The 25,463-nt window shown below is 42.0% G+C and overlaps 1 protein-coding gene across 2 annotated transcripts in view; it reads left to right on the forward strand.

Annotated features, from left to right (window-relative positions):
* Positions 1–25,463, forward strand: part of LOC123991125 (cadherin-18-like) — a 412,196-nt gene that overhangs the window by 183,798 nt on the left and 202,935 nt on the right. For both annotated transcript variants that reach the window (XM_046292353.1, XM_046292352.1), the window contains one exon: positions 18,963–19,552. In XM_046292353.1, coding sequence (XP_046148309.1) covers positions 19,316–19,552 — 237 coding nt within the window. In that variant the 5' untranslated portion in view covers positions 18,963–19,315. The remainder of the gene's footprint in view (positions 1–18,962; positions 19,553–25,463) is intronic.

Genomic DNA, 25,463 nt, shown 5'->3' on the forward strand with positions numbered 1-25,463 from the left:
TTGTGTTTACAAACAAACCAGTTGATTGCAGTGAAACCAAACATGACTGGAAAAGTCACATTCTGTGTTGGCTATTTACCTGGAATGTGTCGTCGAAAATGGAATGAGACGGAATTCACGACACGAGCGATTCACAAAATGTTTCGTGTTAGGCTATAAAAACTGATTTTATCAAACAAAAGATCATTCATTGTGTAACAATGAGCATTGGAATTGCAAACAGACGAAGACCGTCAAAGGTAAACAATTGATTTTAATGTAGTTTGTGATTGTTACGCCTGTGCTGGTAAAAAAAAATGTTTTATTGGGCTCAATAGATCTGGTTTAGATAAAACAGACCAGATAATGCCATCGTATTATTTCGCAGTAAATCATTTTAAAAATCTGACAACACAGTTGGATTCAAAAGATTCTAGGCTTTCGATACATGTGAGACACTTGTAATTTCATGAATGTTTAATATGACTATTTATGTAGCAATCACTCTATGTTGTGGAATTTAAGCCCGCTAGCGGGTTCCGTGCGCAGAAGGTTAAAGAAATAAATAAGAAAACATGTTTGGTGTTCGCCAAATGCATGTGGGAGACTCCTCAAACATACAGAAGAAGGTACATCAATGAAAGTTATGTCTGACACAAACCCAACACCTCGAGAACGTCATCCCCACAGTGAAGCATGGTGTTGGCAGCATCATGTTGTAGGGATGATTTTCATCTGCAGGGACTGGAAAACTGGTCAGAATTAAAGGAATGATGGATGGTGCAGCGAAGAACTTGAGGGAAACTTGTTTCAGTCTTCCAGAGATTTGAGACTGGGATGGAGGTTCACCTTTCAACAGGACAATGACCATAAGCAATACTCGAGTGGTTTAAGGGGATACATTTAAATGTCTTGGAATGGCCTCATCAAAGCCCAGACCTCAATCCAATTGAGAATATGTGGTATGGCTTAAAGATTACTGTACACCAGCAGGAACACATCCAACTTGAAGGAGCTGGAGCAGTTTTGCCTTGAAGAATGAGCAAAAATCCCAGTGGCTAGATATGCCAAGCTTATAGAGACATATCCCAATAGACCTGCAGCTGTAATTGCTGCAAAATGTGGTTCTACAAAGTATTGACTTTGTAGGGGTGAACAGTTATGCACAATCAAGTTCAGTTTGAAAGAAATCCAATTTTTTTGTCTGTTTCGCAATAAAAAACATTTTGCATCTTCAAAGTGGTAAGCATGTTGTGTAAATCAAATGATACAAATCCCCCAAACATTTATTTCAATTCCAGGTTGTAATGCAACAAAATAGGAAAAATGCCAAGGGGGGGCGGGGGGTGAATACTTTACGCAAGTCACTGTATATCTTCAAGGCACAGTACACTGGCTTTCAAAGTGATATGCAATTCCTATAAGAATCCAGCCAGAGATAAGCTATCCAAAACTAGGCATTTTCATCCACCTACATAGTGTACATAAGTAAAAAGAAGACAACCTAAAATGTTTAAATTGCAAAAACAATTTCAGTAACGGTTGCAATAACTCGGAGGTTTACATACACTTAGGTTGGAGTCATTAAAACTAGTTTCTCAACCACTCCACAAATGTCTTGTTAACAAACAATGGTTTGGGCAAATCGATTAGGATACTTCCTGCATGACCAAAGTACTGTTTTACAGCAATTGTTTAAAGAAAGATTATTTCACGTATATTTCACTGTATCACAATTCCAGTGGGTCAGAAGTTTACATACACTAAGTTGACTGTGCCTTTAAACAGCTTGGAAAATTCCAGAAAATAATTCCATGGCTTTAGAAGCTTCTGATAGACTAATTGACATAATTTGAGTCAATTGGAGTTGTACCTGTGGATGTATTGCAAGGTCTACATTCAAACTCAGCGCCTCTTTACTTGACATCATGGGAAAATCAAAAGACATCAGCCAAGACCTCAGGAAAAAAAAGATTTGCGAAAAGTGCAAATCAATCCCGGAACAGCAAAGGACCTTGTGAAGATGCTGGAGGAAACTGGTGCAGAATTATGTATATCCAAAATAAAACGCGTCCTATATCGACATAACCTGGAAGGTCGCTCAGCAAGGAAGAAGCCACTGCTCCAAAATCACCATAAAAAGCCAGACTATGGTTTGCAACTGCACATGGGGACAAAGATCATACTTTTTTGAGAAATTTCCTCTGGTGCGATGAAACAGATATATAACTTTTGGAGGAAAATGCTTGCAAGCCGAAGAACACCATCCCAACCGTGAAACACGAGGTCGGCAGGATATTTTGAAGCAACATGTCAAGAAGTTAAAACTTGGTCACAAATGGGTATTCCAAATGGACTATGACCCCAAACATACTTCCAAAGTTGTGGCAAAATGGCTTAAGGACAACAAAGTCAAGGTATAGGAGTGGCCATCACAAAGCCCTGACCTCAATCCCATAGACAATTTGTGGGCAGAACTGAAAAAGCATGTGCGAGCAAGGAGGCCTGCAAACCGAACTCAGTTACACCAGCTGTGTCATGAGGAATGGGCCAACATTCACCCAACTTATTGTGTGAAGCTTGTGGAAGGCTACCCAAAACATTTGACCCAAGTTAAACAATTTAAAGGCAATGCTACCAAATACTAATTGAGTGTATATAAACTTGTGAACCACTGGGAATGTGATGAATGAAATAAAAGCTGAAGTAAATCATTCTCTCTTCTATTTTTCTGAAATTTCACATTCTTAAAATGAAGTGGTGATCCTAACTGACCTAAAACAGGGAATTTTTACTAGGATTAAATGTCAGGAGATGTGGAACCTGAGTTTAAATGTATTTGGCAAAGGTGTATGTACACTTCTAACTTTAACTGTAGCTATCTCACTCTCTCCATCTTGATCCTCATTCATTTTGAATTAATGAATTTGTTCAAAACTGTTAAACTATTGTCTTTTAATCTCTTAGTCAACTACTCACCACATGTCATGCACTGCAGTGCTAGCTAGATGTAGCTTATGCTTTCAGTACTAGATTCTAACTAATTCTCTGATCCTTTTGATTGGGTGGACAACATGTTGGAGGATGTCCTCCGGAAGTTGTCATAATTACTGTGTAAGTCTATAGAAGAGGGTGAGAACCCCAGTCTCCTAGGTTTTGTGCTGAAGTCAATGTACCCAGAGGAGGATAGATGCCAGCTGTCCTCCGGCTACACCATGGTGCTACCCTACAGAGAGCTGTTCAGGATACTGTAGACCGTCATTGCAAAACAGTGTGTTTTAATCAATGTAAATATATTTTGTTTTCATCTAAAAAGGATACTTTTTTAAAATCACCATTTTTATGAAATTCACTGGGGAGGATAGCCCTCCCTTTCCTCCTCTGAGGAGCCTCCACTGATCGACGTGTATTACAATTCCCCCCATATCCAGCATCTTCCCACGGCTATTGAAGAGGAGTGGGATAACATTCCACAGGCCACAATCATGATCAACTCTATATGAAAAGATACTGTCTGGTTTTCTGTGACCAGCAGATATATATCTCTATTCCCAGTCATGTGAAAATTTATGGATTAAAGAACAAAACAAAAAATGTAATTGACTGATTTCCATAGATGAACTGTAACTCAGTAAAATCTTTGAAATTGTTGTGTTTATATTTTTGTACAGTGTAAATACTTTTTCTCTCATGTAAAATTAACATGATGTCTGAAAAGGACAGACTGAATGGTCGAGGAGCAAGTAAGCTGAGTGGGCATGGAGCACACCTTAACTGGTGGTTATTTGAAAACGCCTATTTAAAATAAAATTATAATGATATTTAACCTTCTCAGCTCGGGGATTCGATCCAGAAAACGTTCTGTTACTGTTCCTGCCCAAATCTCTAACTACTAGGTTACCTGCCAATATAAAGCAACAGTGAGTAGAAAGACCGTGAGAGAGAGAGAGATGATTATAATGGGAGTTGAAAGATAAAAGCTGTATATTTCCCTGCATTGGCCAGCAGATGGGTGCTTATTGCAATGTCCTGGCACTCCAAAAGTGCTGTAAGAGAAAAACAGTGTCCAAAATAACACCCTATCCCCAAGAGAGTGCACTATTTTTGACCAGAGTCCATAGGGAATAGGGTTCCGTTTGGGACACAGGGCCAAATGATGTATAGGGGGATTGAAAAGTGTAGGAATGTTTTCTAATTTACCACCAACAAGAAAAGTGACACCTACTGCAACAGATATAATAGAGCAGGTAATCAATGTTGATTTGAGGTTAGAACACATGGCATTTTGGAGAGCGGGGGAATGGTGGGATGGCACGCTATTCGCAATATTGAGCACTAATGTTTACCAGGGCCCTGGTCAAATTTAGTGCATGATATAATGAAAAGGTTGCCATTTGGGTTGCAGATGAGGACGTATACAGAGACAGTACTGAGCCGGGTGTTGTTGACTTTGGGAGAGGTGGTGGTAGGTGATGAGTGCCATGCAGCCCGGCCCACGTCTCAGTGGGAGTTGTTACCTAATTACCATGCGGTCTAATCTGTGTTTAAAAAGTGACTGCCCCTAAAAAACTACTTCACATTTTAATAACAGCCTGTGGCATCAATATGAGTCAAACATTTATTCTAGTGTTACATTTGACTACACAATGTAAATAGGATTTTGTTTTGTTCACAAAGTCAGTCTCGTCCAAATCTTCGATTTACATAGACAATAGGAAAACGTATGAATTCGTAAGTATTCAGACCCCTTACTTTTTTCCACATTTTGTTGTCAATGCCTTATTCTAAAATTGATTAAATTATTTTTGTTGCTCATCAATCTACACATAATGACAAAGCGAAAACAGGTTTTTAGAAATGTTTGAATTTTTGGGGAAAATACCAAACAGAAATACCTTATTTACATAGGTATTGAGACTCTTTGCTATGAGACTCGAAATTGAGTTCAGGTGCATCCTGTTTTCATTGATCATCCTTGAGATGTTTCTACAACTTGTTTGGAATCCACCTGTGGTAAATTCAATTGATTGGGCATGATTTGGAAAGGCACACACCTGTCTATATAAGGTCCCACAGTTGTCAGTGCATGTCAGAGCAAAAACCAAGCTCCGAGACAGGATTGTGTCAAGCCACAGATCTTGGGAAGGGTACCAAAAATGTCTGCAGCATTGAAGGTCCCCAACAACACAGTGCCTCCATCATTCTTAAGTGAAAGAAGTTTGGACCCACCAAGACTAAGCCTAGAGTTGGCCGCCCAGCCAAACTGAGCAATCGGGGGAGAAGGGCCTTGGTCAGGGAGGTGACCAGAACCTGATGGTCATTCTGAGAGAGCTCCAGAGTTTCTCTGTGGAGATGGGAGAACCTTCTAGATGAGTATCTCTGCAGCACTCCATCAATGAGGTCTTTATGGTACTGAAGCCACTCCTCCTCTCCGACCATGAGAAAAAATATTCTCTGGTCTGGTGAAATAAAGATTGAACTCTTGAATGCCAAGTGTCACGTCTGGAGGAAACATGGCACCATCCCTATGGTGAAGCACGGCAACTGCACCACCTACGACCGCAGGGCTCTCCAGAGTTCTGACTACCTGCCCTCCAGGACACCTATAGCACCCGATGTCACAGGAATGCCAAAAAGATCAACAAGGACTAAACCAGCCAAGTCACTGCCTGATCACCCCGCTACCATCCAGAAGGAGAGGTCAGTACAGGTGCATCAAAGCTGGGACCGAGAGACTGAAAAACAGCTTCTATCTCAAGACCAGACTGTTAAATATAAGAACTAACATTAGGCTGAGTATCAGTCAAGCAAGACCTGATGAGAAGTTTGATGACATGTCCCCTAGCCTTCCACACAAAGGCACTATGGATTTATTTTCTCTGGTTGACACATACATGCTCAGGAAAGTGATATCACAATTTAAGCCTTCAACCTGCCGTCTCAATCCTATCCCCGGCACCTTCTTCAACAGTTTTTAATTGCATATCTGAAAACGTGCAAACTATTGTTAATCACTCACTGTTCACAGGCACTTTCCCCACTGCACTAAAAACTTATGGTGAAACCGCTTCTGACAAAAAGTAATGTAGATTCTTCAGCTCTTAGCAATTTTCAGCCAATCTCCAATCCTTCCATTCTTTTTTTAAATTCTGTACTTTGAAAAATTCTAATCTGGTTTTTGTGTTCAGCACAGAGACAGCCTTAGTTAAAGTGGTAAATGATCGTAGAACCAACATAGATGCCAAAAAGCTCTAAGATGCTCAAAAAGATTTAATTGCTGCATTCGACACTGTTGACCATGATGTCCTCCTGGACACACTGGAGAGGTGGGTTGGCCTATTTATCTAGTTTAGGACCTATTAACATAACTCAGAGAAAATACAAATCACATGTACCATTCCACAAAGTTTGATTTTGGGTCCAGGACTGTTCAGTTTATATATGTTACCCCTTGGCACCGTTATCTGAAAGCGCAACATTGATTTTCACACAGACGATACACAACTTTACATTTCTGTGTCACCAGAGGATTTTTAGCTCCACTGATAAATTATTACACTGTATTAGTGGTTTAAATACTTGGATAGCCCACGACTTCCTCCAGCTAAATCAAAACAATACCGGGGTACTTATTGTTGGAGACAAAGCACAGAGAGAATCTAGCCGCACATTTTAATAAATGGATCATCAAGATAACACCTAGGTTTGTTACCTGGTGTTTTATTTTAGATTCTGAACAAAGTTTTGAGTCACACATTAGGAATGTGACCAAAATAGCTTTTAACCACCTGAGGAACATGCCAAGGTGTGGCCGTGTCTCTCTCAGGCTGATACAGAGACTCATCAACGTGTATCATCAACGTTTTTATTATCAAGCAGGCTTGACTACTGTAATGCTCTCCTGCCTGATCTACCAATGAAAGCCATTGGTCAACTGCGAAACATAGAGTGCTGCAGAACGCTCAGTGACCAAGATCAGACTGAGCATACATTACACTGTTTTTAAGGTATCCGCACTGGCTGCCTTTAAGTTTTAGAATTCATTTTAAGCTTCTTCTATAGGTTTTTAAATCAATCCACGATTATGCACCCCAATACATGTCAGAAACGCTTTTAAGTTGTGTACCCAGTAGGGTCCTCTGGCCAGTCCTCAGACAGTGAGGACTGGTAATTTCTTCCCGAGACCAGTGGAGTAAACTCCTAATTATCAGTCCCATTCAGTTAGGGCATAAAACCGCTTCCCCAGGCCAAGTATATACACTCCTTTCTTGAAACGTTAATATCTTAACAGCCTTATCTATTATAAGGCCATATAGGCCTTTAGTGTGTGACAGGTTTGTGATTCTGAAATGACAGCAACTGCAATACGAGCGCACTGAAATAGGAGAGTGCACTTTTTGTAAAACACAAAGAGCCAGTGGTGTAGTGGAGGGTATACTCAGGCACAACAGAGAAATCATGCACAAAGTAGCCTATAAAATCGCAAATCACGTGAAATATATTCACATGAGCGCCGCACACAGCCTAGTTTAAGCATAATATTATCTGCAGGCAGCAGGTGCGTGCAGCTCTCAACTGGTTTTGGGATAGTGCAGCTCACACAATAATGACGTCAGTACCCGGTAGGATAGGAAAGACTTTTCAATTGATGATATCTACCAGTAAATGCTAAGGCAACAATGTGTATGCAATGTGTATGCAAACCAGGTATTGAAAAAATGCAGTCTGAAGTGTTTGCATCAAGGGCGTAGACATGGATGGGCCTGGGTAGACGAGTGTACAAAGCTGTCATCAAGGCAAAGAGTGGCTACTTTGAAGAATCTAAAATATATTTTTATTTGTTTAACACTTTTTTTGGTACTACATGATTCCATATTTGTTATTTCATAGTTTGATGTCACTATTATGTAGAAAATAGTCAAAATAAAGAAACCATTGAGGTGTGTTCAAACTTTTGACTGGTACCGTATTTTAAAATACATCTTAAAACACATTTTTTGCTTTGTTTTTCATTAGTGTAATTTTTAGTTCAATTGTTTTGTTTGTTCTGTAGTCAATATTTCAGCATTGTTTTTTATTTAAATGTTTTCCTGTAAAGCACATTGCAGTGTATTCCATGTCTCAAATGTGCTTCATAGATAAAGCTTGATTTGATTGCAGATTTGGATGTCTGTTTGACAACCACACATTTCCTAATTTGTAAAGCTCCAACCTGTTACAACAGAATACAGGAAGCCAATTTTTCTGCCTGAAGCGTGAAAACAAAATGATCTCCTATCCTGAATCTCTTCATGGAGGTTGTGAAGGTGGTTAAGCAGATCTCAGTTTAACAGCAGGGGAAAAGAAAAAGAACACACAAAACAGGTCATAATTATTAGATGATGTAGAGGTGTTTTCTGTCAAGCTTTCGCTTGATTGTGTAATGAAACCAAAACTGTCATCATCTGCAGGTGCTTAGCTGTTAGCTCCATCAAATATGCACTCTGGGGACCAGAAAATATCATTCATTCTGTTGCCAAAAACGGTCTCAAATTAGTGTGAAATGTATATGAATATTCATTTAAAAAAAAACTTGTGTTCTGTTCAAGATATAATTTCAGTTAGGGCTCAACTGTGGGATTTGGTTTGCATCCAATTTTGTATATTGGGACATACAAATGCAGATTAGTTTGGCAACAAATTGATAAACATTTTCAAATAAACATTAAGCTCATTTGGTAGAAATGGAATTTCACAATGTCATTAGAATGTCTCTCAAAATTCTCCTTCCCTTCCACGTTTTGTTATGCCACCCAGCCTCATTCAATTTAGGAGAGGTTTAAAGTCAAGAGTTCTATTATTTGTGGTTCCTTCCTCTCAGTCTCTGGCCCTGTTTGTTGCAGTGATATGTGTTTGACCCGCTCGCTCCTCTGCTATCTTGTGGTTGACATCAGCAGAAAGCTGATGCTGTGAAACGAATGCAGTGGGTTTGCACTCAGCAGGTGGCCAAAACATTAGCCATAGACAGCAGGCAAGGGCTCCCTCAATCTCTCGCTCTGTCTCTCTTCCTTTACTCTCTCTCTCTTTCTGTTGTAATTAACCATTCACCTCATCACTTATCACAGATGGATAAACAAACGTGTTTGAACACTTCTTTCAATTGAACCTTTATTTATCTAGGCAGGTCAGTTAAGAACAAATTCTTATTGACAACGACAGCCTACACCGGCCAAACTCAGATAACGCTGGGCCAATTGTGCACCGCCAAATCACGGCCAGTTGTGATACAGTCTGGATTTGAACCAAGTTGTCTATAGTGATGCCTCTAGCACTGACATGCAGTGTCTTAGACCACTGCACCACTTGGACGGCCCAATCATGTGTACTATATGTGTATATATACCTTCTGAGCTGATTTTTCCACCATATCAGTTGGATCGTGAGATATGGTGCCTTTCACTGACGATGCCAGCTGCTGCTTATTTAATGACTGTCTGACATCACTGTTTTACCACCTATCTGCATGATTACCACACAATTAGCACACTGATTAAAGCGCTACACAGGAGGTACCAGCCTGAAAGCACTGATAATAGAATAGGCTTACTTGGTCTGGCATAGGGATACAGGTTGCTCACACAAGTCTAGCATGGGGATACAGGCAGTGCTGGGGAAAAGTAATTGAGTAATAGTAAAGACACATTAATTTAATAGAAAAAAGTCACCCAGTAAAATACTACTTGGGTAAAAGTCTAAATGTATCTAGTTTTAAGTACAGTGGTGGGAAAAGCAATCAATTGTCATACTTCAATAAAAGTAAATGCTATATTACATTCCTTATATTAAACAAACCAGACGGCATGATCTCTTTTTTTAGGAACTTAGGAACAGACGGGCACACTCAACACATTTACAAACACAGTATTTGTGTATATTGAATCCACCAGATCAGAGGCAGTGGGGATGGCAACGTGTTATGTTGATACATCATATATACTGAAATATTTGAACAAATCCCTTCAAATTACTGGATTCGGTTATTTCAGCCAAAAATCGAGCACACAGTCATGCAATCCCCATATACAAACATTGGCAGTAGAATGGACTTACTTACCTTTCAACCTGGCATCATCATAGGAAGCCACCTTTCCAGCAAGTCAGTTTGTCAAATTTCTGCTTTGCTAGAGCTGCCCCAGTAAACTTTAAGTGTTGTTATTGTGAAGTGGAAACTTTTGAGCAACAGCGGCTCAGCCGCCAAGTGGTAGGCCACACAAGTTTACAGAAATTAAGGTCTAGGGCTGTTTTTTATGGTTCGGGATTGACCCCTTAGTTCCAGTGAAGGGAAATCTTAATGCTACAGCAGACAATGACAATCTAGACGATTCTGTGCTTTTAACTTTGTGGCAACAGTTTGGGGAAGGCCCTTTCCTGCTTCAGCATGACAATGCCCCCGTGCACAAAGCGAGGTCCATACAGAAATGGTTTGTCGAGATTGGTGTTGAAGAATTTGACTGGCTTGCACAGAGCCCTGACCTCCCTCAACCCCATCGAACACTTTTGGGATGAGTTGGAATGCCGACTAATCACCACACATCAATACCCGACCTCACTAATGCTCTTGTGGCTGAATGGATGCAAGTCCCCGTAGCAATGTTCCAACTTCTAGTGAAAAGCCTTCCCAAAAGATTGGAGGCTGTTATAGCAGGAAAGGTGGGACCAACTCCATATTAATGCCCATGATTTGGAATGAGATGTTTGATGAGCAAGTGTCCACATACTTTGGTCATGTAGTGTAGGTGCTTGAATTGGACCATACTTCTGTCCTTCCTGAGCATTCAACATTTAACAAGTACTTTTTGGCATCAGGGAAAGTGTATTTGAGTAAAAAGTATATATTTTCTTTAGGAATGTAGTGGAGTAAAAGCTATCAAAATATAAATGTACAGATACCCCAAAACTACTTTAGAAATACTTTAAAGTATTTTTACTTAAGTACTTTACACCACTGGATACAGGTAGCTTACACACAGCTAGCATAGTGATACAGGTTGCCAGAAGATACCGACCTTACCTTTACGTTTGCTTACACTGATCTGAACTGGGGTGAGAACGCAACCATGGTAACATTACGATGCCGTTGAGCCAACGTGAGATATGGGTCAGAAAACGTACCTCGATGCAGGGACATGCCACAGTACTGTGAGTTCAATCCCAGTGCTAATGGCACTCATTAAAAATGTTTCCTTTGAACCCTATCCCAAACCTTAACCCTTACCTTTAACTTCACCCATACATGTTTTTTTCCTAGGCAACTGTATTAGGATAAAACTAGGCCCTCAAATAAGGCCTTATGAAATGCTTATGGTGTTGTTGTTTTTTTCATTGTTTTTTTCCCCATCTTTATTTAACCAGGTAGGCTAGTTGAGAACAAGTTCTCATTTGCAACTGTGACCTGGCCAAGATAAAGCAAAGCAGCGTGACACAGACAACAACACAGAGTTACACATGGAGAAAACAATAAACAAGCCAATAACACAATAAACAAGTCAATGACACAGTAGAAAAAAGAAAGTCTATATACAGTATGTGCAAAAGGCATGAAGGAGGTAGGCAATAAATAGGCCATAGGAGCGAATAATTACAATTTAGCAGATTGACACTGGAGTGATAAATGAGCAGATGATGATGTGCAAGTAGAGGTACTGGTGTGCAAAAGAGCAGAAAAGTAAATACAATAAAAACAGTATGGGGATGAGGTAGGTAGATTGGGTGGGCTATTTACAGATGGACTATGTACATCTGCAGCGATCGGTTAGCTGCTCAGCCAGTTGATGTTTAAAGTTGGTGAGGGAAATAAAAGTCTCCAACTTCAGCAATTTTGTGTTAAATACATACATACTTTATTATAACATATTCACTTATGTCACTTTGTGATGTCCACATGACTAATAAAGGATGGAAGCAATGTGCATGTCTCTGTCTCTAACAAATGAAATCATGGGTGGTAATACTACAATTTACTCGATAGGCTAGGCACTCTGGGAAATATTTGAACAAGGCTTTACATTAAGCAGTGTGTTAATTTAACACTGTTCCGGTCTCTATAAGAGTCTACAGACTCAACACTTTCAGTGTTCGTTTGTTTGTCTTTTTACACTGGAGAATTTTCTGTGGAACTCAAATAGACCATAACCATATCCGGGAATAAGCAGTTAATTATTATTTCAACAAAACGTGTTTTCCTTTTAAATATGCACTTTTGCTGACTTGAATATAATCAAGTGCAAAATTACAGGGGAAGAAAAAGAATACGGGCAGTATAAATAGTCATATTTTTTGCACTTAAATTTTGCCTTGAATATGCAATTTAGTTTTTCGAAGAAACCCATTTACTAGAACAGTTTTCCGCTTTCATTTTCCATTGCCTACCGAAACACACTCTCCAAATGTCATGCATTTGAGTAGCTTAATATCTGTCGTTATCACCGCAAATGTATTTCTTGCTGCCCTGGTTATAATTCAGATTGCCAAGGCACCAACTAATCCTTTCATACAATGGCCCAGCACTGAAAAATAAATAATAATTATCAACAAAACACCAACTCATATATGTGAGTCTCTACAGCAGGGGTAGGCAACTGTGGTCCTGGAGTGCAGCAGGCACTTCATGTTTTTAACTGACAATAGAAGGCATTCACTGAACTGATCAAATAGGTGTGGTGCCTAATTGGAACAAAATCCTGCGGCACTCCAGGAACAGGGTTGCCTACCCCTGCACTACAGTTATAGCCCCATACTGGCTTTATAGATGGATCCTAACTATCATTGGGCACTATTACTTAGAAAATGCCATGCCTGCATCCCAAATGGCACCCTATTCCCTATATAGTATATTACTTTTACCAGGTTCCATATAGGTTTGGTCAATAGTAGTGCACTAAAGTTCTATTTGGGATGCAAACCATTTGTGACCTCAACCTTTGAATAATTGAACAAGTCACCTAGGGTTGTGGTAGTCATGAAAGTTTTTCAGCTGGTGATTGTCAAGCAAATAAATCAAATCAAATGTTATTTGTCACATACACATGGTTAGCAGATGTTAATGCGAGTGTAGCGAAATGCTTGTGCTTCTAGTTCTGACAATGAAGTAATAACCAACAAGTAATCTAACTAACTATTCCAAAACTACTGTCTTATACACAGTGTAAGGGGATAAAGAATATGTACATAAGGATATATGAATGAGTGATGGTACAGAGCAGCATAGGCAAGATACAGTAGATGGTATCGAGTACAGTATATACATATGAGATGAGTATGTAAACAAAGTGGCATAGTTAAAGTGGCTAGTGATACATGTAGTACATAAGGATGCAGTCGATGATATAGAGTACAGTATATACGTATGCATATGAGATGAATAATGCAGGTCTCCCGATAATTGACCGGTAATTAACGTAAACATTTTTAGCATCACCTGGCTTCCACCCATAGCCTACAAGCCACTGATGTAGAACTTTTGGAACATCATTTTTAAAAGTCGAATAAATCTATTTAACGTAGCCTACACTATCACAATAAGTCCATTATTTATTTTAGACAGGTCTAAAGAAACATGACATGAAGAAACTGTAGTCTATTTCAGAAGAAACAACAAAAAATATCTAGTTAACAGAAGAAAGGAAGACTAAATAAGGACAAAAGAAGGACAGAAGAAAAAGGAAAAGAAAGAGGACAACAAAGTGAAACAGTCAGCACTTCTATTGCAACTTCGTATTTCGTCGTCCTAACATAGTCTACACTGCTATCTGCCCAGCAGCTAGCCAGCTAGCAAACGTCCACCGTCTACCGAATAGCAGCACTGTAGAAACTATTACACTCAACTGAACGACTTGATTAGTGTAGTGTTAGCTAGCTACATAGTTGTCTTTGCTGTCTACCTAGCCAACAGCTAGCCAACGTCTACTGAATAGAACTTCCGCACTCAACAACCCGGTCGCATTCCGCTTCGCTCCACAGGTAGTATCACATTTTTCATTTCATTTCTTTACAGCACAACGGTTTGATTTGTTTGATCGTAGCTAGCTACATAGCTAGCTACATAGCCGTCTGTGTATCAAAGATAATTGTGTAGTCTAGAGCGATTTTCTAGGTTAGCTAGCCAGCTATTGTCGTTCTTTTAACGCAACGTAACGTAATCAACACTGCTAGCTAGCCAGCTAGCCCCGAATAGCAGCACTGTATAAACTATTACACTCAACGGAACGACTTGATTAGTGTAGTGTCAACAACGCAGCCACTGCCAGCTAGCCTACTTCAGCAGTATTGTATCATTTTAATCATTTTAGTCAATAAGATTCTTGCTACGTAAGCTTAACTTTCTGAACATTCGAGACGTGTAGTCCACTTGTCATTCCAATCTCCTTGCATTAGCGTAGCCTCTTCTGTAGCCTGTCAACTATGTGTCTGTCTATCCCTGTTCTCTCCTCTCTGCACATACCATACAAACGCTCCACACCGCGTGGCCGCTGCCACCCTAATCTGGTGGTCCCAGCGCGCACGACCCACGTGGAGTTCCAGGTCTCCGGTAGCCTCTGGAACTGCCGATCTGCGGCCAACAAGGCAGAGTTCATCTCAGCCTATGCCTCCCTCCAGTCCCTCGACTTCTTGGCACTGACAGAAACATGGATCACCACAGATAACACTGCTACTCCTACTGCTCTCTCTTCGTCCGCCCACGTGTTCTCGCACACCCGAGAGCTTCTGGTCAGCGGGGTGGTGGCATCGGGATCCTTATCTCTCCCAAGTGGTCATTCTCTCTTTCTCCCCTTACCCATCTGTCTATCGCCTCCTTTGAATTTCATGCTGTCACAGTTACCAGCCCTTTCAAGCTTAACATCCTTATCATTTATCGCCCTCCCGGTCCCCTCGGAGAGTTCATCAATGAGCTTGATGCATTGATAAGCTCCTTTCCTGAGGACGGCTCACCTCTCACAGTTCTGGGCGACTTTAACCTCCCCACGTCTACCTTTGACTCATTCCTCTCTGCCTCCTTCTTTCCACTCCTCTCCTCTTTTGACCTCACCCTCTCACCTTCCCCCCTACTCACAAGGCAGGCAATACGCTCGACCTCATCTTTACTAGATGCTGTTCTTCCACTAACCTCATTGCAACTCCCCTCCAAGTCTCCGACCACTACCTTGTATCCTTTTCCCTCTCGCTCTCATCCAACACTTCCCACACTGCCCCTACTCGGATGGTATCGCGCCGTCCCAACCTTCGCTCTCTCTCCCCCGCTACTCTCTCCTCTTCCATCCTATCATCTCTTCCCTCTGCTCAAACCTTCTCCAACCTATCTCCTGATTCTGCCTCCTCAACGCTCCTCTCCTCCCTTTCTGCATCCTTTGACTCTCTATGTCCCCTATCTTCCAGGCCGGCTCGGTCCTCCCCTCCCGCTCCATGGCTTGACGACTCATTGCGAGCTCACAGAACAGGGCTCCGGGCAGCCGAGCGGAAATGGAGGAAAACTCGCCTCCCTGCGGACCTGGCATCCTTTCGCTCCCTCCTCTCTACATTTTCCTCCTCTGTCTCTGCTGCTAAAACCACTTTCTACCACTCTAAATTTCAAGCATCTGCCTCTAACCCTAGGAAGCTCTTTGCCACCTTCTCCTCCCTCCTGAATCCTCCTCCCCCTCCCCCCTCCTCCTCCCTCTCTGCAGATGACTTCGTCAACCATTTTGAAAAGAAGGTCGACGACATCCGATCCTCGTTTGCTAAGTCAAACGACACTGCTGGTTCTGCTCACACTGCCCTACCCTGTGCTCTGACCTCTTTCTCCCCTCTCTCTCCAGATGAAATCTCGCGTCTTGTGACGGCCGGCCGCCCAACAACCTGCCCGCTCGACCCTATCCCCTCCTCTCTTCTCCAGACCATTTCCGGAGACCTTCTCCCTTACCTCACCTCGCTCATCAACTTATCCCTGACCGCTGGCTACGTCCCTTCCGTCTTCAAGAGAGCGAGAGTTGCACCCCTTCTGAAAAAACCTACACTCGATCCCTCCGATGTTAACAACTACAGACCAGTATCCCTTCTTTCTTTTCTCTCCAAAACTCTTGAACGTGCCGTCCTTGGTCAGCTCTCCCGCTATCTCTCTCAGAATGACCTGCTTGATCCAAATCAGTCAGGTTTCAAGACTAGTCATTCAACTGAGACTGCTCTTCTCTGTATCACGGAGGCGCTCCGCACCGCTAAAGCTAACTCTCTCTCCTCTGCTCTCATCCTTCTAGACCTATCGGCTGCCTTCGATACTGTGAACCATCAGATCCTCCTCTCCACCCTCTCCGAGTTGGGCATCTCTGGCGCGGCCCACGCTTGGATTGCGTCCTACCTGACAGGTCGCTCCTACCAGGTGGCGTGGCGAGAATCTGTCTCCTCACCACGCGCTCTCACCACTGGTGTCCCCAGGGCTCTGTTCTAGGCCCTCTCCTATTCTCGCTATACACCAAGTCACTTGGCTCTGTCATAACCTCACATGGTCTCTCCTATCATTGCTATGCAGACGACACACAATTAATCTTCTCCTTTCCCCCTTCTGATGACCAGGTGGCGAATCGCATCTCTGCATGTCTGGCAGACATATCAGTGTGGATGACGGATCACCACCTCAAGCTGAACTTCGGCAAGACGGAGCTGCTCTTCCTCCCGGGGAAGGACTGCCCGTTCCATGATCTCGCCATCACGGTTGACAACTCCATTGTGTCCTCCTCCCAGAGCGCTAAGAACCTTGGTGTGATCCTGGACAACACCCTGTCGTTCTCAACTAACATCAAGACGGTGGCACGTTCCTGTAGGTTCATGCTCTACAACATCCGCAGAGTACGACCCTGCCTCACACAGGAAGCGGCGCAGGTCCTAATCCAGGCACTTGTCATCTCCCGTCTGGATTACTGCAACTCGCTGTTGGCTGGGCTCCCTGCCTGTGCCATTAAACCCCTACAACTCATCCAGAACGCCGCAGCCCGTCTAGTGTTCAACCTTCCCAAGTTCTCTCACGTCACCCCGCTCCTCCGCTCTCTCCACTGGCTTCCAGTTGAAGCTCGCATCCGCTACAAGACCATGGTGCTTGCCTACGGAGCTGTGAGGGGAACGGCACCTCAGTACCTCCAGGCTCTGATCAGGCCCTACACCCAAATAAGGGCACTGCGTTCATCCACCTCTGGCCTGCTCGTCTCCCTACCACTGAGGAAGTACAGTTCCCGCTCAGCCCAGTCAAAACTGTTCGCTGCTCTGGCTCCCCAATGGTGGAACAAACTCCCTCACGACGCCAGGACAGCGGAGTCAATCACCACCTTCCGGAGACACCTGAAACCCCACCTCTTTAAGGAATACTTAGGATAGGATAAAGTAATCCTTCTCACCCCCCTCCCCCCTTAAAATATTTAGATGCACTATTGTAAAGTGGCTGTTCCACTGGATGTCATAAGGTGAATGCACCAATTTGTAAGTCGCTCTGGATAAGAGCGTCTGCTAAATGACTTAAATGTAAATGTAAGAACAGAATAGAATACTCTGAGTTGTCCTTATGTTAGGCCCTGATATGGTTGTGTGCTTCACTAGTTCATTTAGCAGACAACATTTGCTTAGAGTTTTGTGGAATTATTTTAGTATTATTTTATAGTATGTAGAATACAATTGAACATAGCTGAATAAAATCGAAAGTATATTTTCTCTGAAAGATTTCCAAGGAAATATTACGTTTTGCGTAAATAACAAAGAAACAGGTCCTCCTATATGCTTAATTTTGAGTTATTTATGCAACATTAGTTGTCATACAAACGTGTGCCATTGTGCTGAATATAATAATTATAATTCCCGGGTGCTGTTCTCCGAAGCACCTCTCACTTACATGGCGCTCTATGTCTCAATTCTTATTAGCCAATGCCCGTCACATGATCTAGTCCTTCTCACAGCTAAGAATTCATCTACAAGTCAAAACCAACATGTCGGGGATGCAACTGCTTGCGTCCCTCATCAAATTTCCAGGTGCATATTGAAGATGTTAGAACTGTCCACATTTAGCCTACTTTTTATGTCAGCCATCAAAATGAGTAGGCCTAATGAAAAGCAAAAGCACTGGCTTATGTCAATCTACTATCCCCCACAGTACAAAAGTTGACCTATTCAACTTGTCCTTCTGTGCAAGAAATACATTTTCCAAACATACGCTGGGACAGTTGTGGGATGCGATAGACCCCAAATTAATACAACCACTCGCATCAACAAAAAAAACGTTAAAAGCAATGAGGCTGATGCAACGGATCAGAACATTTACCTTAAAATGTTAACAAACTATTAGGCTATTTCTTCACATAAGCACAGCAATGCGCACATGGCAGTAGGCTATAAGCGTGAATGTTCCAAAATTCAACCAATTAGCGGTTGTAAAGCGGATTAATGTCCTTACTTTCAAGAAGCTACAGTATTTGGCTTTTGGCGAGGCTATATGAGGTGTGCAACTATGAGGCTGTAAGGCTATTTCTTGCCTTACAGCACACACTGAGCATCATTCACAGGTGATAATACATCGTTCACAAGTGATAGGCTAATATTGTCACTCATCAGACTATTCCTAATGTAATGTTGTCTTTACATATACTAAATAATATGAGTTGAAATGAGTTTTGATTTAGAATAGACCATTATCATGCACCTGTCACAGAACATGGGCATGGGAAAAATAAATATACATACATGTCATCTATACACTTAAATAACCAATAAGGTCACGGTAAGAGCCCTAAACTCACCACAAATGTGTTTCGTGTTCTCCGAACTAAATGTAATGATAGTGGCATCTTTTCTGTATTCAAAGACATCTATTTAAAATGCTTGCCCTCTTTGTCAAGTATTATTATGGCCAGCTCCTACACATTTTTAGGAGATTAAGTAAGTTAAAACTAAAAAAATTTAATACATCCTTCTTTCTCTCTCTTTTTCTCTTCCAGGAAACACAAAATGGTCGCCATAATCAACTCCAGTTTCTGGTAAAACGAAACAAAAGCCATAATCCATCCGTGTTTTTCTCCAGACCCTCCCTGGCTGTTCCATAATGTAAATGAAGCTTGCCTTGATTCTACTCAACAGACGGCTAGGCCATGAGCCTTAGAGGATCTACTGTAACCCGGACAGGGCCTTCCCCATTTTGGATTTAGTGCCACCCTCGTCCTTCTGTTGAGACTGCAAGCCACGTGAGGCTGCAGGCGTGGCCGGTGGTGGTGGCGAAGGCGGTGGTGGGAGGACTTTCAAACGTAGCACAAAAAACACTGGGATATATTTACAAACATACTGAGGAAACACCATGAGGATATCCACATTCTTCTGTCTCTGTCCCGTACTGGTCTGCCTCTGCTTTCTCCAGAGGTGCTATGGGGTTAGCCATCATGTCCCAACATCCAAAGTGCCCATCACAAAGAACCAGACCAAACTGGCCAATGGCGAGACGGAAGTGCACCACAGACCTAAACGTGGCTGGATCTGGAACCAATTCTTTGTTTTAGAAGAACACATTGGACCAGATGCTCAATATGTGGGAAAGGTATTGTTTTATCTTACTTCACAGTACTTCATGGCTTGAATTTAGATGCTTGTAAACAACCACTTTTTCATTACAAGGATATTTGACTCCTTGGCTCTGACATGGGTCCCAAATGGCACCCTATGCCCTACATAATGCATTACCTTTGACCACAGCCCTGAGCCATGGTCAAAAGTAGTGCACCACTTATGGAAAAGGGAGCCCTTTTTGACAAATACACTGTTTTTCTGCTCGGCAGTCTTGTGTGTTGGAAATGCATTGTGGCAGGTACAGCTTTGATTATTAATGTGACTTGCCTTGTTGGTATTCCAGGTGCTTTTGTTCTGTCTAATGATGTAGAAGCCAAGGCTATGTTCCAAATTTCACCCTACTCCATACATAGCACAATCATTTTGACCAGGGCCAATAGGGCTCTGGTCAAAAGTGGTGCACTGTGTAGGGAATAGAGTGACATTTGGGATGCACAACAAATCTCACTTGGGTATATTTTGTAGAGAAAAGAGGTCAACACTATCCAAGTTCTTCTCATGATTAATCAACAAGCTCCCCTTAGATCATCTTAGTCTGTCACTTTCGGCTATCTGTTAAGGGATGTGACATTCAATTGTGAAAATAGCTTGTTCTTTGTTTGAATTAATTATAGTACAAAATCAAACCAATCCTTACCAAAAAAACACATGATTTCACATGTGAAATGTCCACGTTGTGCACAAAATGTGAAACCATGTGGTTTTGATTCACTTCACATGTGATATGTCACATGAAATTTCACAGGTGATGCCCTGCAAACAAAACTTTGTCATAAGAATGTCACACAGTCACAGTGTTTTCAAGTTACATATTTGACACCCTTGATTACATATTCATTTACGCAGTAATTATTATTCAACATGCCCTCACCTGGGATTTTAACTCACAAACACTCACTTGCCACGCCACCATGTCTATGCCAATAATAGATTTTGACTTTTATTCCTACACTTTGGACTTCAATGTACAATACATCTCAGCTTCGTTAAAAATACACTCAAGAAAAAACATTATATTTATCATAGTGATTCAAGAGTGACATTAAAACAGAATAATATGCCCCACCAACATTAGACAACTATACAGAAAACATTGAAATTGCTGAGATATGAAGTATGAAGTATTTTTTATTTTTTTTATTTCACCTTTATTTAACCAGATAGGCGAGTTGAGAACAAGTTCTCATTTACAACTGCGACCTAGCCAAGATAAAGCATAGCAGTGTGAACAGACAACACAGAGTTACACATGGAGAAAACAATCAACAAGTCAATAACACAGTAGAAAAAAAGAGAGTCTATATACATTGTGTGCAAAAGGCATGAGGAGGTAAGCAATAAATAGGCCATAGGAGCGAATAATTACAATTTAGCAGATTAACACTAGAGTGATAAATGATCAGATGGTCATGTACAGGTAGAGATACTGGTGTGCAAAAGAGCAGAAAAGTAAATACAATAAAAACAGTATGGGGATGAGGTAGGTAAAATTGGGTGCTCAGATAGCAGATGTTTGAAGTTGGTGAGGGAGAAAAAAGTCTCCAACTTCAGCGATTTTTGCAATTCGTTCCAGTCACAGGCAGCAGAGAACTGGAACGAAAGGCGGCCAAATGAGGTGTTGGCTTTAGGGATGATCAGTGAGATACACCTGCTTGTGCGCGTGCTACGGGTTGGTGTTGCCATCGTGACCAGTGAACTGAGATAAGGCGGAGCTTTACCTAGCATGGACTTGGAGCCAGTGGGTCTGGCGACGAATATGTGGCGAAGGCCAGCCGACTAGAGCATACAGGTCGCAGTGGTGGATAGTATAAGCTGCTTTTGTAACAAAACGGATGGCACTGTGATAAACTGCATCCAGTTTGCTGAGTAGAGTATTGGAAGCTATTTTGTAGATGACATCGCTGAAGTCGAGGATCGGTAGGATAGTCAGTTTTACTAGGGTAAGTTTGGCGGCGTGAGTGAAGGAGGCTTTGTTGCGGAATAGAAAGCCAACTATAGATTTGATTTTAGATTGGAGATGTTTGATATGAGTCTGGAAGGAGAGTTTACAGTCTAGCAAGACACCTAGGTACTTATAGATGTCCACATATTCTAGGTCGGAACCATCCAGGGTGATGATGCTAGTCAGGCGTGCGGGTGCAGGCAGCGAACTGTTGAAAAGCATGCATTTGGTTTTACTAGCGTTTAAGAGCAGTTGGAGGCCACGGAAGGAGTGTTGTATGGCATTGAAGCTCGTTTGGAGGTTAGATAGCACATTGTCCAAGGAATTAAATCAATGAGAGAATAATCGGATTAAATAATAACTAAATTGTCACGTTATCACATTAACCTCACATAAGATCATGAGAAATTCCTGTTTCTTTCCCAAGGGATGTACCACAGGTGGCTTGTAATTGGCCAGGCTGGTCTCATAAACTAGACATAACACAATAAATGAAAATCCAGTACACTCAAATTAGTATAATTTCTTAAATTTGGTATGGTTACATAAGGTTATTTATGGCAAAAAAACGAAAGGAGGTTGGTTGGTCGGGGTGGAAGTGTAGACCTTATCATGCTAACATCGAGCAATCCAAATGTTCTCATTGGGGACAACTTTAGCATTTTAGCTAATTAGAAATTTGCAACAACTTACTACTTTTTAGCTACTTTGCAAGTACTTAGCATATTAGCTAACCCTTCCCCTAACCTTAACCTAAAGTCCTAGTCTAGCTAACGTTAGCAACCAAGCCAACTACCCAACGGAAGCTGTTCAGGTGCCTTTTGGTCCCAGGCTTGGTGCTCCGGTACCGCTAGCCATGTGGTAGCGACTACCTGACATGATGACTCCTTGCTGTCCCCAGTCCACCTGGCCGTGCTGCTGCTCCAGTTTCAACTGACCTGAGCCCTAGGACCATGCCCCAGGACTACCTGACATGATGACTCCTTGCTGTCCCCAGTCCACCTGACCGTGCTGCTGCTCCAGTTTCAACTGTTCTGCCTTATTATTATACGACCATGCTGGTCATTTATGAATATTTGAACATCTTGGCCATGTTCTGTTATAATCTCCACCCGGCACAGCCAGAAGAGGACTGGCCACCTCACATAGCCTGGTTCCTCTCTAGGTTTCTTCCTAGGTTTTGGCCTTTCTAGGGAGTTTTTCCTATCTGCCATGCTTCTACACCTGCATTGCTTGCTGTTTGGGGTTTTAGGCTGGGTTTCTGTACAGCACTTTGAGATATCAGCTGATGTACGAAGAGCTATATAAATAAATTTGATTTGATTTGATTTGGTAGCAGAGAGAACAGTCTATGACTTGGGTGGCTGGAGTCTTTGACAATGTTTTGTTCGTTCCTTTGACACCGCCTGTTATAGAGTTCCTAGATGAAATGGAGTTTGGCCCTAGTGATGTACTGTGCTGTACGCACTACCCTCTGTAGTGCCTTGTGGTCAGATGCCGAGCAGTTGCCACACCAAGCAGTGATACAGCCAGTCAAGATTCTCTCAATGGTGCATCTGTATAACTTTTTGAGGATCTGAGGGCCCATGCCAAATCTTTTCAGCCTCCTGAGGAGGAGGCGTTGTCATGCACTTTGGACCATGATAGGTTCTTAGTTATGTGGACACTGAGAGACTTGAAGCTCTCAACCCGCTCCACTATAGCCCCGTCGATGTGAATGGGGGTGCATTCGATAATCTCCTTTGTCTTTCCAACATTGAGGGATAAGTTGTTGTCCTAACACCACACTGCCAGGTCTCTGACCTCCTCCCAATAGTCTCATCATCGTCGGTGATCAGGCTACCACAGTCATGTTGTCGCCAAACCTAATGATTTTGTTAGAGTTTTGCATGCAGCCATGGGTGAAAAGGGAGTACAGGAGGGGACTGAGCACTCACCCATGAGGAGCACTCACACCTGAGCCCCCCCGTTGAGGGTCAGCATGCCGGATGTGTTGTTGCCTACCCTCACCACCTGGATGCGGCTCGTCATGAAGGCCAGAATCGAGTTGCAGAGGGTGGTGTACAGTCCCAGGATCCTTAGTGATTAGCGGGCATTGAACGCTGATCTGTAGTCAATGAACAGCATTCTCACATAGGTGTTCCTTTTGTCCAGGTGGGAAAGGGCAGTGTGAAGTGCAATAGAGATTGCTTCATCCGTGGATCTGTCGGGGAGGTATGCAAATTGGAGTGGATCCAGGGTTTCTGGTATGATGGTGTTGATATGACCAGCTTTTCAAAGGATTAGACCGGTTAGATCTTTTAGAAAAGCTTAGGCCCTAGTGGTGTTAGATCTGTAAAATTAGATCTTTTAGACCGGTTACCTTGTTGTTCTTAGGCACAGGAACTATGGTGGTTTGTTTGAAACATGTAAGTTTTACAGACTGGGCCACAGTGAGGTTGAAAATGTCAGTGAAGACACTTGCCAGCTGGACATGCTCTGGGTACACATCCTGGTAATCCATCTGGCCCTGCGGCCTTGTGAATATTATTCCCTGTTTAAAGGTCTTCCTACATCGGCTACGGAGTGCGCGATCATACTGTCATCCGGAACAGCTGGTGCTTTCATGCATGGTTCAGTGTTGCTTGCCTTGAAGTGAGCATATTGAGCATAACATATCATACAAAATGGGTGATGGACATCCACAAATTAATACTTACCATACCAAACATAACATACAGTTGAATTTGAAAGTTTACATACACTTAGGTTGGAGTCATTAAACCATTAAACCACTCCACAAATTTCTTGTCAACAATATATAGTTTGGCAAGTTGGTTAGGACATCTACTTTGTGCATGACACAAGTAATTTTTCCAACAATTGTTTAGACATAATATTTAACTTATAATTCACTATATCACAATTCCAGTCTGTCAGAAGTTTACATACACTAAGTTGACTGTGCCTATAAACAGCTTGGAAAATTCCATAAAATGATGTCATGGCTTTAGAAGCTTCTGATAGGCTATTTTGACATCATTTGAGTCAATTGGAGGTGTACCTGTGGATGTATTTCAAGGCCTACCTTCAAACTCAGTGCCTCTTCGCTTGACATAATGGGAGAATCAAAAGAAATCAATCAAAATATTATAGACCTCCACATGTCTGGTTCACCTTTGGAGCAATTTCCAAATGCCTGAAGGTACCACGTTCATCTGTACAAACAATAGTACGCAAGTATAAACACCATGGGACCACCGAGCCGTCATTGCGCTCAGGGTCTCCTAGAGATGAACGTACTTTGGTGCGAAAAGTGCAAATCAATCCCAGAACATCAGCAAAGGACCTTGTGAAGATGCTGGAGGAAACAGGTACAAAAGTATCTATATCCACAGTAAAACAAGTCTTATATTGACATAACCTGAAAGGCCGCTCAGCAAGGGAGAAGTCACTGCTCCAAAACTGCCATAAAAAAGACAGACTACGGTTTGCAACTGCACATGGGGACAAAGATTGTACTTTATGGAGAAATGTCCTCTGGGCTGATGAAACAAAAATATAACTGTTTGGCCATACTGACCATCAAGCGGCTTGCAAGCCGAAGAACACCATCTCAACCGTGAAGCACGAGGGTGGCAGCATCATGTTGTGGGGGTGCTTTGCTGCAGGAGGGACTGGTGCACTTCACAAAATAGATGGCATCATGAGGTAGGACAATGATGTAGATATATTGAAGAAACATCTAAAGACATCAGTCAGGAAGTTAAAGCTTGGTCGCAAATTGTGGTCACGACAACGCAGACAAATTCCAAATAATATCCGTAGTGTCCATAGAAACATGTCAAATGTTTTTTATAATCAATCCTCAGGTTGTTTTTAAAATATACAATCGATAATATTTCAACTGCAAATGTCTTTCACAGTAGGAGAGGGAAAAGCAATACCTATCCAAACTCTG

The sequence above is a fragment of the Oncorhynchus gorbuscha genome, linkage group LG12, assembly GCF_021184085.1.
Source record: "Oncorhynchus gorbuscha isolate QuinsamMale2020 ecotype Even-year linkage group LG12, OgorEven_v1.0, whole genome shotgun sequence".
NCBI lineage: Eukaryota > Metazoa > Chordata > Actinopteri > Salmoniformes > Salmonidae > Oncorhynchus > Oncorhynchus gorbuscha.